At 55.0% G+C, this 14,970-nt stretch overlaps 2 protein-coding genes across 2 annotated transcripts; one reads left to right on the top strand and one right to left on the bottom strand.

Moving 5' to 3' along the window:
* Nucleotides 1–2,392: 2,392 nt before the first annotated feature.
* On the top strand, nt 2,393–5,958 carry VOLCADRAFT_91385 (uncharacterized protein; the record flags this gene model as incomplete). Its single annotated transcript, XM_002950869.1, has 3 exons — nt 2,393–2,594; nt 2,785–2,969; nt 5,887–5,958. 3 exons carry the CDS (start codon nt 2,393–2,395, stop codon nt 5,956–5,958), a joined length of 459 nt encoding a protein of 152 aa, XP_002950915.1.
* A 1,819-nt stretch (nt 5,959–7,777) lies between these two features.
* Nucleotides 7,778–14,654, bottom strand: VOLCADRAFT_109104 (uncharacterized protein; the record flags this gene model as incomplete). The annotated part of the gene is made up of 10 exons (XM_002950762.1): nt 7,778–7,966; nt 9,498–9,624; nt 10,333–10,460; nt 10,958–11,084; nt 11,779–11,879; nt 12,232–12,321; nt 12,599–12,747; nt 13,856–13,997; nt 14,425–14,501; nt 14,576–14,654. The coding sequence occupies 10 exons, from the start codon at nt 14,652–14,654 to the stop codon at nt 7,778–7,780; spliced, it is 1,209 nt and encodes a 402-aa protein (XP_002950808.1).
* Nucleotides 14,655–14,970: the final 316 nt, after the last annotated feature.

The following is a 14,970-nucleotide window of genomic DNA, read 5'->3' as shown; positions in this document are numbered from 1 at the left end:
GAGGGGGAGGAGGAGGTGGTGGTGGTTTCGGAGGTCTGGATGTGGATGAGTTGCTGAATTGGACTCGGGCGTTGGGCAGTTAAGGTTGTTGGGGTGCATGTGTATCCCTCAAGACGATGAGTGGGGGAGCGGCGGGTTCGCCCAGGTGTGTGTGTGTGTGTGTGTGTGTGTGTGTGTGTGTGTGTGTGTGTGTGTGTGTGTGTGTGTGTGTGTGTGTGTGTGTGTGTGTGTGTGTGTCAGGTTAGCTTACTGGTGGAGGCGTTGCGACAATCGCCTGGCCAGCAGTAGCAGTAGGAGCAGCAGTAGGAGCAGTAGGAGCAGCAGTAGCAGCAGTAGCAGCAGTAGCAGCAGTAGCAGCAGTAGCAGCAGTAACAGTAGGAGCAGCAGTAGCAGCAGTAGCAACAGTAGCAGCAGTAGCAGCAGTAGCAGCAGTAGCAGCAACAACCACAGCAGCAGAAGCAGAAGCAGCAGAAGCACAACACCAACAAGCAGGGCACGGGGTGGAGGGGGGAGTGGGGCGGGTGGGGCCACCGGGACTAAGCGCCGCGGTTGGGGGCTGATCGTTAGGGAGGGAGTGGGGGGCTCCCAGAGGGAGAGGAGGGGGGGGGTCGAGGGGCCCTCCTTTCGAAAGGAAAGGTCGCACCGTCTACCGGGCGGCAGGTGATGTACAGGACGACATACGCCGTACAGCTGTACGGCTGACGTCGGTGTAGCAGATGTTGTAGCAAAATAGCAGCAGCTGTAGCGGGGGTAGGAGGTTTGGTTAACACTGTGTATAAGTAAGCGAGGCGGTATGTGGGTGCGGGTGGCATGGAGTGGAGTGGGGTGGGGAGGAAACGCCGAGTTCGAGCTGGGGCAGTCAGCTGTCTTTCGTCTGCTTGTTGTTCAAAGCCCAACACGCCCTACTTCGGTTGCTACCTTCCTACCTACCTACCTACCAACCAACCAACCAACGAATAGGCAACCAAGTAATAGGGAACTCAGCAATCTTTTACAACTCCTAATAAGGGTAATGGCTTCCACCATGAAGATACCTGAAGTAACCATTTGAGAACAATTATATACCTTTTTCCTGCGCAAAATAATGCAGTGGTACTTAGGGCTATAGTCCGGCTGTACGACTACAAAGCTATTGCTTCCGCATTATTCGCAGTAGTTGCATTGCATCTTTTGGGGAATGCAGAGGAGTAATAGATTCGGTGCTGCTGCTGCTGCTGCTGCTGCACTGCAGTGCATGGGGACTCCCCCTCGTAACTGATTCTCGTTCTCCCATAGACCAGATCTCCGAGATGGTTTATGGGAGGAGAACGAGAATCAGTTACGAAGTCTGGGTTGAAGGTTGGCCCCTGGATAGGAGACAGCGTGAGCTAGCGTCCGTCTGGCTCGTATAAGTCAGGGTATACTGATGTATTGACCCAGCAGAGCTCATTTCCAGACAGGGGTGCGGGTGCGGGATAAGGAAAACGATTCGGAACATTTATGTAACGTGTGCGATAGATAGCTTTCATTCATGTTTCGGGTTGTGATGCGCTTTGGGTCGGCCCGCTGCCACAAACGTATCTGCTTACGGTCGGGGGCCTTCTGGCCCTCTAATTCGCCCGGCCATGCGTGGGCACATGCAACATGCACCTGCTTACCCGCACATGCGTTAGGATTAAGAGCCGTTACAGTAATGGATTACGGACAAATAACGACTTGTTGGTGTGCAGGTTGGCTAAGTGCTGCACTTTGGGGCGAGATGTGAGCAAGGTGATGTCTTCGCCGATGCTTTTTGCCTCTTTTGCCGACGCCGCGACCATTACGTGCTTTGGTTTAACCGCATGAGGGTTATGAAACATCATGGAAATTGGGATTTGGGATGGAAATCTATTTCTGAGTTGCCAAGGTCCCCCCAACCAAATGGTCACTGGACCAAAATGCAAGAAACAAGTAGCATATTGCAGCCTCAAGAGATAACTAGGATCAAGACATAATTAAAAACTGGATAATTCGCGAGGACAAGAAGTTTAGAGGCGGCTATACATCATTATGTTGATAGTCAAAAACGTGTCAGGGATGCTTGTACAAAAAGCCTCTTAAAATCCAAGCATCATACTTAACATGAAAATCAAATCTATTTACGAAAAGGAAACGCTACGGATGGTATTGCTCAACGCACCAGTCCGTACGAATGCCAAAACCTAAAACCGGTGGTACAACTTCCAAAAGCACAGCATAGCAGTTCTATTAATGTAGAACCTAAATTAAGCGTCATTTTATGTAGATGACTACAGTCAGGTCGGCGTGGGGTCTATTGATTGCCACCAACACCTTTAAAAGGCCTAGATTGTTTAACGCGTCGGCTTTAAGGAAGTCTGCATTTCACTCTTATTTGAAATAAATAGTTATATTAATGTTGGAATCACTACCCTGCTCTTCTCGTTTTTGCACAACCGGCCCGTGCGAGCTGCCTTTCAAGCGGATGGTCCTGAAGGCCTCCGTTGCCTGCAAGCACACCGTGGGGCTGATAATGGGGCATCGTCAGCGGGGCGGGAACGAGTTCCAGCAGCTGGAGACCGTTTCCGCTCAACAACACGAAGAACGCGCTTCCACTTGTAAGTTCATGTGCTGAACTCGGGCGTTCACACAACGGCCTGCTGCTTGTTGCCTTCAGAATGTACTGCTGCCTACGTAGCTCTATGATTGGTAATCCTTTTGTTCCGTATTAGCTATAAACGGCACAAAACACGGTACAATCTGATACAATACACGTTCACGCTAATGCACTCCCGCAACGTTTTACAGTCCTTGAGAAAAGCAAATGCTGGTGGCAACGAAAGAACGGTTACCCGGGACGGCAGGAGCAGGTAGAGTTGTCCAGCCGCAGCATGACGAGTAGCCTCATTTGCGGGGACAGCGCTAACGAGCCTTACTTTGATGAGGTGGCAGCAGTAGGCCGCCATCGGCAACCGTCGTTGGCCAAGCTCAAGGTGGGTGAGCGCCTTGAGCTTTGCCTAAGCAGATTCAGGCTTGTTGATTGGGTGTGGACTCTTGACTGCTAACCTATCAGCCGTGCGCGTGCGTGGAAGTGGAATACGCTTCCTTGCTTGCGGGGAGGATTTGGCAGAAAGGCCTGAGTGCCGTATTATTGTTAAAATGTCGACACAATTTGAGCTCATGAAAATTTTGTACACCGCTGTGCGCAGGCAAAAGAGTATCTGCTTCGCGTTAAGAAAGCAGCTTCGGCACGGCTTGGGAAGCTCCAACAAAACAATGGCAAGGAAATGGCGCGGCTGGTGCCGGCGGGGCTGGAAGAGAACAGTAGCGGCGGACTGATTGCCGCTGGGGAACATCGCCACAGCAGGACACCTTGGGACCAAACCTGTCCCCGCCAGTAGAGCATTCATAGGCCCTCTGATGGAGGGATGGCGCACAAAGCATTAGATACCACGCAATTAATGCTTGGGCCTTTTGCCTGATTTCCTAAGCTTCTATTTTGCTCGTTTCTCGTCTCTTATTATCATAACCAAATTGGTACGTTAATTTCTCATACGTTAGCTAGGCAGTGTAACGGTTTTTGGCCTTGCGAAAGTTTTGTTGGTCACCCTGTGATTGCATAATCCTTTGCGCGCTGAGTTATTACTGCGATTTGCGTCCTAAATAATAATTTATAGCTTACTCATGGCGGAAGAGGGTTACCGAGCTGGGATGCTGGTTGCGCCCCAACTTGCTGGCCATCTTTCCGTGCTTTGCCGTTGACATGCTTCTAATTGTTAGTCTGAAACTGAAACTCTTTCAACTTTTAATGCGCGGTAGCCGAGGACACTGCCACGCAACGATTACAGCACCGCGCGGATGTTGTACGGAAGTGAATCATCTTGCACTTTACGGTGGTAGCAGCAGTTAATCGGGCGATGGATATTGGCCATGTCTGTCCGGTAAGCGTGAGGAAGGCACTTTCGCCATTTGTTTGCGAATGCCTGCTGTTTCTCGTGCCCTTCTTCACGGGGCCCTTGAACCGTCTTGAGTCGGGTTAGATACGGTGACAAGGAGCAGCAGTGCTCGTGCGCGCGCAGGAAGGATCGTAGAGGATTGCAGTAGTGTGGGAGGGATGAGTTTTTCTTTGCGGCTCTTGGCTACAGCACTCGAAATAGCAGCGCAGAGCAGGCTAGGCTGCTTTGGTGTTAGGTTATTTTCACCTGTATGTTTGGCGGGGCATAAACATGAGGTCCTTGTCTGTCGTTATTATATTTTCCCAGCAGGTTGGCAGACATGTACCACCAAGTACCTTGCCCTGTATTCATACAGCCTCGTTTGCGGATGTACAGGCATACCAGGATGGCGGTTTGGGATGCATGATAATGTTCGAAGCTTCATTTCTAGGAGGCGTGTTTGTAGGTTTGGCAGGTTGGAGCGTGATGTTTTGCGGGTCGGTTGCTGCGTGGCGATAGACGACTCAAAAAAATTAAAACTGTGAATAATAAAACGACCAGCTTGGCAGCATCAAGCTGGCGGAAAAGGGAAAGCGGGCAGGCAGAGCGTAATTTGGTGACCTGATGCTAGCATATAGCTAGCGTCGCTAGCTGCTGACGTTGTTATTCTGGTGGTAATTTAAGTTGTACCGCTGATGAGTACCCTATTAGGCGTTTTGCTGATGGCACAGAAGGGAGGGCAAGAGGGTATTGTTTCTTTGGTCTATCCGGGGGGAGCGAGAGCGTGGCTGGGTGGGTGGACCCTCGCACATCCACCACTGAGCGATGTTGTCGCTGTTATTGACGCGCGCGCGCCGTTTGTAACTGTTGCCTGTGAGCTTTACGACATCTACTTGTGTACCGTCACGGCCTTGGGTGCGGACGAACTCACCGGAGTTGAAGAAATATTTTATCTGATTCCGCAGTTAAACTGGTCTTGTCGCAAGTACCTGGGCAATATATATTGTCGGGGCAAAGAGAATTAACCTTTGTCCCGGCTGGCTAGTGAACTCCCCCGTGAACTCCTCCTCGCCACCAAGAGGGAATGTTGAGAACCTCTCCGGGGCTGCCAGCATGCAGAGGAATCTTTCTCTATCCAGGAGGCACACGCACATACCAGACACAAACCGTGTACATGATGACGTGTGCCTTCTTCTCTCCTAGAAGCGGCTGTACAGTCAGACTACCGTACGACCATGCTACCGTACTATGTTCCCCTATATATGAGGAGCCTCTTCATTCTCCAAACGATGAGACTTCATTTTATATGTAGTGTTTTTTCCCTCACACTTGCTCAGAGCACCCGTTCCCCCACACCAGGGGATCGATTCAAGATGTACAGTTTACATCTTTCCAAGTTTTCCCGGATTTGATCCCTCTTTTCCTTCCCAGCTCACCCAGCCCACCTCCCAAGACAAGAATATTGCGCACGGAAGAGGTGTTGTGACTTAGGGGAGCCTGACAACTGCAGACTGAAATCTCTATCTATTTCTCCCTCTGAATGAGGTGTTAGTTACCGATCAGTGGATCGGACCGAATAATCGCCAGCAGTGGTGGAGTGCCGCCCTGCATCGCTACTGCCCGCATAACCCAGCGAGTGTGTGTGTGTATGTGTGAGTGAGGCCGGGAAGGGCACGAAAGCTTACCAAAGCAAGTTCCCAGGTTCTTGTCGACTGTGTACGACACTACTTGTCAAACGGAGCGCACTCGAACTCCCGACCTCCACAACAGCGTATCTTCTTTTCAACCCTCTTGGCCTCCAAAACACACGCCACACACCCATTCACACAGGTAAATGGCAAAAGAAGCTGAAGACAGCAGCGACAACCACAACAGCAGCAGCAGCAGCAGCAGCAGGCCCCACAGGCAGGATGCGTTTCTAAAGGGCAACACGCCGCTCCCTCCGCTTACTCCCACTGCCCTCATCCACCCGCAGCGCGCCGGCGCATCTTCCCCTTCCCCTACCGCCCCCTTCCCTCCTCCACAATCAGTGTCCGTGTCTGGGTGATGGCAAGTACGGGGTCCTTCACCACCACCGTTGCACCAGGCCACCAGTTCATCCAACACACGTCTGATGGGCGCCCCCCCATCAAGGAATGGGCGACCTCCTGCATTGCAAATGCAACCTAGCAACAGGTCACCAACCAAAAAACGGACTTACCGTAAGGAACATAAGCAAGCCCGACCACCGCGGCCCGAAAACCTAACCAACAAGGAAAACCGTAAAACACAATTCTGGAGCTGTCACGACCGCCTTACAGCTAGCTACCCTTTTCCAGTTCCTTTCTTCCTCCGCCTCTTCCGCCCAACGTACAGCACAGCACATACATACATACGTGCATATTTTCAAGGAGAGCGGGATGGGGCATTGGGGCTTCGGGGCCAATCAGGGCTTTTTGGAGGGAGGTGGCGGGGGAGGTGGCGGGGGTTAAGGGAGTGGGGGTTGAGGGAGTAAGGATGGGTTACGGAGGTTTGTGGAGAGGGCTGGGGGGGAGGAGACGGGAAGGGAGGGGTTATGGGTTCGAGGGAGCTGTGGCGGCGAGTGGGGGATCCACAACAGCGGCCGGGGGAGTAAGAAGGCTGGGGGCCCCGGGGGAAGGGTGGGGTGAGATCGGGGGAGGAGGGGGAGAGGCGGAAAGAGCACCAAGAGGATGTAGGGTTGAGGAGTGTAGTGAGGGCGCGGTATGAGGGGGAGGTTGGTGCCCAGGAGGGGCCGTACATCTAGGTTCGTGCGTGCTGCCGGGCTGCTGGCTTCTCTCGGGGTACGACACTCAGGGGTCCTGGTGCTGCGGGACGTGGTGAGTAAGGAAGGGCCTTGGGAGCCGGCCGCCTAGGTAGAGCGGTAAAGGAGGGGGGGGGCCGACTCCCCTCCGCGGTTTTTTCGGGGGCCTGGTCGCGCCGAGTGTCGTAGCAGGATCTCCCCGTTAGCGCACTTTCCGAATTGGGCCCAATGTTATGTAGGGGGGCCATGGGCACGTGCGGTGATACCCCCCCTGCGGTTGATACCTCCCCTGGACTAGCCCAGGGGGGAGAGGCGGGGTTGGGAAGTGGTCCCGGGAGGCTGTTTGACGTCTTGTGGTGTGAGCGCTTTGCGCCCTTTTGATATCTATGGTAATCTCCGCATTTCTGAATTATACGTGCGATACAAGAAGGTTAAAGAATAATCCGTTACATGTAAGATTACTCCATACCTTTACTAAACTTAGCCAGTTTGCTGAACAGGCGAGTGGCTGGTCGCTCTGTTAAATGAGGCTTTTGGGAGCTTGGTGACCTCCGCAGCCCGGGATGACTCGTCGGGCTCCCGGTCGCCCAGGTCCTGAACACGTGCTCTTTGAGGTTTTCCTGTACGTTCTGGCCGTAGTAAGAACTCCCCGAGTGAGACTTCGTTAATGTTAGGTGACCAGCGGACCAAGTAGCCGTTTAGCTGGTGCGCTACCCCCCGGTGGGGAGCGCTGCTGCTTAGTGTCAGCCGTCGTATCTCGTACGCGGTCTGACCCGGGCGCGCTGTGTTTCGGCCCTCTGGCTCCCCCCCCGGCTTTTAAGCCCACAGCATAATCAACGCCATACATACATACATGCATGCATACGACATACGACACAGTCGAACGGAAGGAATTCCTCCCTCCCTCTGCTTGAGCACACACCATGTTGCACAACAGGAACAAACTAGCCAAACAGAAGACACCACCACCACCACCACTATTACCACCACCACCACCACCACCATCACCGCTATCAACAACAATGTCAGCAGCTAGCGCCCGAATCGAATCATCTTAAACCCCCCGGGGAGTCAATCTGCCGGGGCCCAGCCCTCACCCTCCCCTCTACAACTCCTGCACGTACGACTTGGCCTCCGCATAGTAAGCCTCCTCGCCCTTGACCTTGCGAGCGTTACGTTCCTCGAACGCCGCTCGCTTGTCCACGATACGGTGAATGATGTTGCGCGCGGTGACCTCCGAGGGGCTCCTCAGCTCCCGGAATATGCCGGCGGCCCGGGGGACTGAGTAACGCTCCTGGAGGGGGTGTAGTGGGGTGTAGTGGGGGGGAGGGGGAGGGGCCGCCCGGGGCGGGAGGGTGTGCGTGGAGGGGGAGGGAGAGGGCGGCGAAGGGGAGTAGGGTGGTGGCGGGGTGGGGGAAATCACGTGCTACGGGGGCCCAAAGGGTCCCAGCTGGCAATAAGAGGGTTGAATGGAGCACCGGGGGATGTGGAGGGGGATGCCGTTGTTGTTGTTGTTGTTGTTGGTGGTGGTGGTGGGGGGGTTATTATGATGGCGCTGGTTGTATTGGGAGGCTGGTTGGCGGGTTGGCGGCAGGGTTCTTCACCAGGGTAACCAAAAATTTCGGCCGTGTCCGATACCCTCTGAATAACCTTTCGGGGCCCTCCCCGAAAATTTTCCTGTCAGCCGGAGAGTGTTTTCGGGTACCCCGAAACTGTCTGAAGCGGTTTTCGGGGTAAATTTTAGCTGGATTCTACCGTTATATGCTAGGACGGCCGAATTAACAGGTGTTTGACTTTGTTTTGGAACATAGCGCCTGGGAGAAATATTTCAGCAAGGATTTTACCCAAAGCCAAGAAGGCGCCGCTCCTCATCCACCTCTGCAGCCATTGCCTCCACCACACCTGCCACATCATCATCCGTCTCCTCAGGCGGGTACACCTCATCACTTGCCACACCCTCGACCTCCTCGTTATCAGAAGGATAATAGGCCTCAGCAATTTCACTGCCCACAACACAGTTGCCCACCTTGGCAATACGGTGCAGGAGCCCATCCGGGTTCTTTGCAACATACTCCTCAGCAGCTTTAAATCACAAGGGGTTGGCATTTCATATCCACGGCTGGACCGAGTAATCCAACACGCAGAAGGGAATCAATGGACGGGACAGCCAGCCTGTTCGGCAGCCTGTTCTTGGTAATGCGGTGGACACTAAAGCCACGCTCAACACACGCTGTTTGAGTGGGCAGGACACAAATGTGGCATATGGATATGCTTAGATGTATAAAAATGTCTGCGATACAGCTGCGAAACAGCCGCAATGCACATATGTACTTGTTGTTTGACTGGTGACCCAGCGGGCCTTATACGGCAAGCCCGGTTTCCAGGCCCCGTCTGCGCCCGAAAACATGCAAATTTACGCTGAAATATCGTTCGGTTTTCACCGAAAATGCCTTCAAAAGGCTTCGGTGGGGTCCCCGAAAAAATGCTCTAAAAGGCCCAAACTCCGTTCGGAATACTCCGGGGCACACTAATTTTCCTTTCGGGCAAAACGGAAATATCTCAAAAAAGTTCGGGCCCGAATCGGGGTGAAGAACCCTGGTTGGCGGCCCCCTATCCCTCCCCCTCCTCCTTCCCCCTCACCTCGCGAGTCCCACACCCTCCTATCCTCCTCTTCCACATCTCCACACCGCCTTCCCCTCCCCAGGCTGTGAGAGTGTGTGGGCTGGACGTGTCGGCAGGTGCCTCTTATTAATCTTGCATCGGCATCATGAGCTTCTCCCCTCCCTCCCCTCCCACCTCTCATCCCCTGCCCTCTTCCGCCTCACCTGCTTAACGGGCCCCAGCATGCTGGTTTCGGAGACACTCCCCCGCACCACCAAACTAATGTTGAACGTCTTTATCAAGTCGTCCGTCATGACGCAGGGACTGCCGATAATGACCTCGTCCACGTACCTGCCGTACAGCAGGTTTGATGCATGGTTCGATTGGGAAGAAAGAAACAAGGTCTGTCGGCAAGGTTGGCGGCAACCTCCCATAAACACACACAGCCACACCTTTGCGCACAACACACGCATGCTCAATCGCACAAAGCGGAGTTCACCCCGGGTGGGTGTGCGTGTGCGTGTGTGCGTGTGTGTGTGTGTGTGTGTGTGTGTGTGTGTGTGTGTGTGTGTGTGCAGTGCAGCGCGATGTAGGGCAATGCAGTGCTGCTGAGCCTATTCGCTTCCCCCCACCCCACCCCACCAACTCGACGGATATGGCTCTTGGCGAGGACGCTGACGGATGTGTTGCAGGACATACATACGGGACAACGACTTGAAGGGCCACTTTGGTTTAATGTGGACGGCCTGCGGTCTCCGCCCGACCTGATTAGGAAACCCCTTTTCCCCCGCCTCGACCTGATTAGGAAACCCCTTTTCCCCCCCCCCCGCCTCAACACTGCTCCCAAGTCCCACAGGGCTCCTCTTCCACCTTCCGCATTACTCATATCGTATTGGTCGCTCATCCCCCCCCGCATCCCCTCCACCCCGCACACATACCCTACAGCCCCGACATTTTATCCGTACCCCAAAAACTTAAACCCTAATCACACACATGGATACATACATACATACATCCACACACATCCACACACATACATATGGACAGGCATTCACTCACTTGCAGGCCAGCACCGACAAGCTGCGTTCGTGCAGGTTCATGATGGGCAGGTGGGGGCCCCTCCGCGCCTGCACCTCCTCGTCCGTGTGGAGCCCCACCAGCAGGAAGTCGCCCTCAGCCTTGGCGGCCTGGCCAGGGAGAGCCAGGTGGTGGTAGTGGTGGTGGGTGGGTGGTGGGTGGGTGGTGGTGGTGGTGGTGGTGGTGTGTGTGTGTGTGTGTGTGTGTGTTCACAGCGGGAAACAGAACAATACGCGGGACAGGTGGCCCCCCCTGGGGGAGCCCGTGTGAGGGGCGGATTGCAGCCCGGGCCTCACCTAAGACCGAGCTAAGCAGCAGCCCCGACAAGGAGGACGGACGGGGCGGGAAAGGTAACACGTGCGCACAAGCGGTTTGTTTGTGTGGGGGGAACGGGGAAAAGACAAACCATGAACAAGTGAAGCCGTGTGCAGGGGAGGGGGGAGAAACTCGAGAGCGGGGTGGTGAGCATGTCGCTGTGAGACAGGCAGGTTGGGGTGCTCTTCCCTACGCCGAACTGAACTGCAAACGGTGCAACAACCACCCCTACTGCTTCTACCCCCACTAACCCCCCCCCAAACACCCTCCCAAACCACCGCCGCATACACACCTTGAGGATTTTCACATGGCCAGGGTGGAAGCAGTCAAAGGCTCCATCGATGTACACGATATGCGCCCCCTCGGGGGCCACCCGCCCGTTGGAGAACTGGACCAGGCGCCGGCTGGTGGGCAGGAACCTGGCGCCATGGCATGACGTGGCATGACGTGGCATGATGACCCCGGGGGAACGGAGGGGAAGGGGGTAGGGGTAGGCGGGTGGAGGTCGGGTGGTTGAATATGTGCATAGTCAAGGAGGGCGGAGAAGGGGGGAAGCGCGGCCAACCTTAGGGTTCCAATGCACCGATTGCAGGAAGGTGTGGGGGGGTGGGGGTGGTCGAAGAGAGGTAGGGCGGTGGGGAGGTGAGTACCAGGGGTGTCATGCCAAGAGCTAGGAGACAGACAGATCCCCATACATACATACATACATACATACATACATACGCACAAAACACACACCAGCAGGTGGGCACTCAAACCAACATTGCTCTCCGTGCATCCCTTGGTGGTCTGTAGGTAAGTACGTTAGGTAGTAAGCATGTATGTATGTATGTATGTATGTATGTATGTATGTATGTATGTATGTATGTATGTATGTATGTATGTGTGCATACGCAGTTGCTTACATTACAACACATGTACACATACTCACACGCGACGGCCAGGGCCCACCTCCTCTCCCTCCAGTGCCCCTGTGCCCTCTCTGTCACCAGTCGGCCATTACCCCAGACCGTCGCTCAGGTCCCCGCAACGCGAAACATTGAAAAAGTAACGCAGTACGGCCATCACGTACACTGACGCAACCCCCCCCCTCCCCCCCCCTCACTCACTCACTTGCTCAGAGTGGTCCTGGTGTTCGCATCGCTGCTGGAGGCCTCCTTGCCGGACTCCTCCCGGGGGCTGCCCAGACTGAACGACTTGGCGAGAGGGTGGGGCTGCGGGAGAGGGGGGCCCAGGTTGGAGGGGGGGAAAGGGGGCCCAGGTTGGAGGGGGGGAAAGGGGGGAAAAGGGGGGCAAACGAGCTCAACAGGAGCCACATGGAAACGGAAAGGGGCCCAAGGGGGAAAAAGAGGTACGCGCCATGGAATTATAGCACACACGAATGCTTACATACATACATACAAACATACGAATTACGGAGAAGCCCTAGATCGAAAGCAATACCCAATACCAGCCCAGGAAGAACCCCACGGGGCGTTACCCACAGCAATCCGCACAGCCCATGCCACGCAAGGACAGCCGGGGCCCGTCCCTTTCCTCCCCATCCACCACCACTTCCCTTCCTACCTCGTCATGGCTGATGAAGTGGTTGACCCGGCTGCATGTGAGCATCCGGCCCACAATGTCCGTGGTGCTCACACCCTCAGTGCGCTTCACCTGCGTGCATAAGCCCGGATCGGTTGGTTGGTTGGTTGGGGCAGCAACCGCATGATTATGGTGGTGATATGGCGAGGGAAGGAGTGGATCGAGAACGTGTGTACATACGTACATGCATACATGCATAGCGGAAGGACAACTGGATTAAAAAAACGGTGGCGATGTGCATCCATCGGGGAGAGGGGGGGAGGTGATGGAGGCGACTGCGAGGAAGCTCCCTCTCCACACCATCCACCCACTCTTCTCGATGCTTCCCTCCCCCCACCCCCCTTCGCACCATTTTGAACCGCCCCAGCTTCTTAGCATGTGCGTACGCATCCGACCCGTCTGGGAGCAAGCAGGGGTCATCTCCGTGGATGATGTAGTCTATCCGGTGCTTCGTGAACAGCTCGTGGATGAACTCCGGGTTCAGATCGTACGGCACACCTGAAACAAACATACATGCACACGTACAGCGGAACGACAGCAGAATGACAGCAGGAGCAGCAGCAGCAGCAGCAACAACAACACAAAAAGAAGGAGCCGACGTGGGAGGGGGGGCCCTGACGAACCGGGACGCGGCGCTGAAAGGGCCCTGTTTAGGTGCACCCCTGTCAACAGAATTGCCACTAACTAACTACCACTTTCCCCTGTTGGGGCCCTTCTTCTAGTTGCGGCTTCGGACGTGCAGCAGAAACAATCGACACCCCTTCCTTCCTTCCTCCTCCTTACATCATCATGATCATGATCATGATCATCGTCACCACCATCACCGAAAAGAACTACCAACCGCTCACATCCCGCTCCTTTTTCCCCCCTCCACCACTCGGAATCCCAGCCATGTCGTCGTGTGCTGTGCAGCTCTCGGGGAAGGGGGAGAGGGGGTTGTCGCAGGGGGGTTTCACGACCCGCTGCCGTCCACCTGTGCATCTCACTTCTTGAATCCCTTTTCCCCCTTCCTCCCTCCCTCCCTCCCTCCCATCCCTGTCACCTTCACGGCTTCAAGTCGATGCTCATGCATGCAGGCCTGCTTTACAGCCTTTTTGCTGCTTTTTCACTTTTCCCGCCATCAACCTGTTTTCCCTTCCTCCAGCCCGCTCTCCCCGACCCGCAGCTACGGTGGCACCCCTCAAACCCCCCCCCACCCACTCCACTCAACCCCCCACCCACCCACCCCCCACCCACCCCTTACACACACACACGCACACACGCCTCGGCAACCCCGCGGCAACCCCGCGGGGGAAGGTATCGTGTGGACACGTCGATCCGTTAAGGATGTGCTGATGCTGGTGCTGATGCTGGTGATCACAGTAATGCCCCGGTGATGGTGATGTGATGTGATGGTCCCGGTGGTGGTCATGTCGCTCTTGGTCTTTTAATGGCAGTGACGGTGACGGCGACATAAAATATACAATAATAACCCTAAGGAAAAAAGGCCTATGCAACCAAGAGCTGTAAAAGGGGAGTGCAAATAGGACTTCCGGATTCCGGGGCTGCAAGGCTTGGGAATATAATTCCATGTTTGTTGTGATTTTTGTGGTTTAAGTCCGCTCACCTCTCAGTATTTCATCCACCCACTTGACCGCCTCCACCAGCGTGTACCTCTCCTCCTCGTTCATGACGGGGGGCCCCTTGCAACGCAGGATCTCCGCGTCGTTGATCAGACCCACAACCAGCTCATCGCCCACAGCCTTGGCCTGGGAGACACGCCGAGGAAGGAGGAACAGCGGGAAGACGACGGGGCGGGGTGGGGGTTCAAAGGTGCTCATCACGTTTACGCAGGGGGGGGAAGGGAAAAGGGGAGGAAATGGGTAGTACGGAGGCGCAGCAAGGATCTGGGTCACAGAGCATTCCTACGAAACACCGTGCTCCCGAAACTCTTGCCACACTTTGGCATTGCATGTATGTACAGGAGGGCCACGTGGGATCCTATTCCACGTGTGGATGTTCGTGCAAGGGAAGGCTACTGCCGCTGGACCCGGCCCACTTTGCGGACCTGGACCCAATACAAAGAAACAGAGGAATCACACACGGGTTGGGAACGCTCTGCCTTCGTATTACAAAGGCTCGGCCCTCTTGAATGCCTCAGGGGCCTTCCATGGATGGACCAAGTCAATACCGCACCTGTCGCAACGCGTTAGCGTGGCCGTAATGCATCATATCGAAGCAACCGTCAAGGTAGACGCGGACAGGGCGCTTTTCTGCAAATTTGCACGCGGCCAGAACCGGGTTGGCAAGGTGATGGACCGGCATGGGCACGGACAACGGAACCTACTGCGGCGGCTCTTGGAGTGCTTCGCCAGTGCGTTTGCCAACCAACCGCTGATGGTGCCAGGTCGGTATTGATACTGCATGTCGAGATGGCGGGCATTGTTTCTGCTTTTCGGCGTGATGATGGCGGGAAGCAGTTTCCTTGGGCGCGCAGATGCAAGCCCAATGCTTTACCTGAATTGGAACATATATCTCATAGCTCTTTCTTGCGTAGTATGTGGCTATCCCAACGGCCGCTGTCGCCGCAGCAGCCACGCATGCCCAGAACCCGTAGTCCTTGGCTTTCAACGCATCCACCAAACCCGAAAGGAGCTTCATACTCTCTGCCCCAGCAAATAATTCCAAGCCAAGTGGAGTTCCTGGCGAAACAACTTTTGGAGCCTAGTTGCGCCCCAAATT

This window comes from Volvox carteri (assembly GCF_000143455.1).
Source record: "Volvox carteri f. nagariensis unplaced genomic scaffold VOLCAscaffold_20, whole genome shotgun sequence".
Classification (NCBI taxonomy): Eukaryota; Viridiplantae; Chlorophyta; class Chlorophyceae; order Chlamydomonadales; family Volvocaceae; genus Volvox; species Volvox carteri.
The sequence above is the reverse complement of the archived record's forward strand: the minus strand, read 5'-3'. Positions and strand labels throughout refer to the sequence as shown.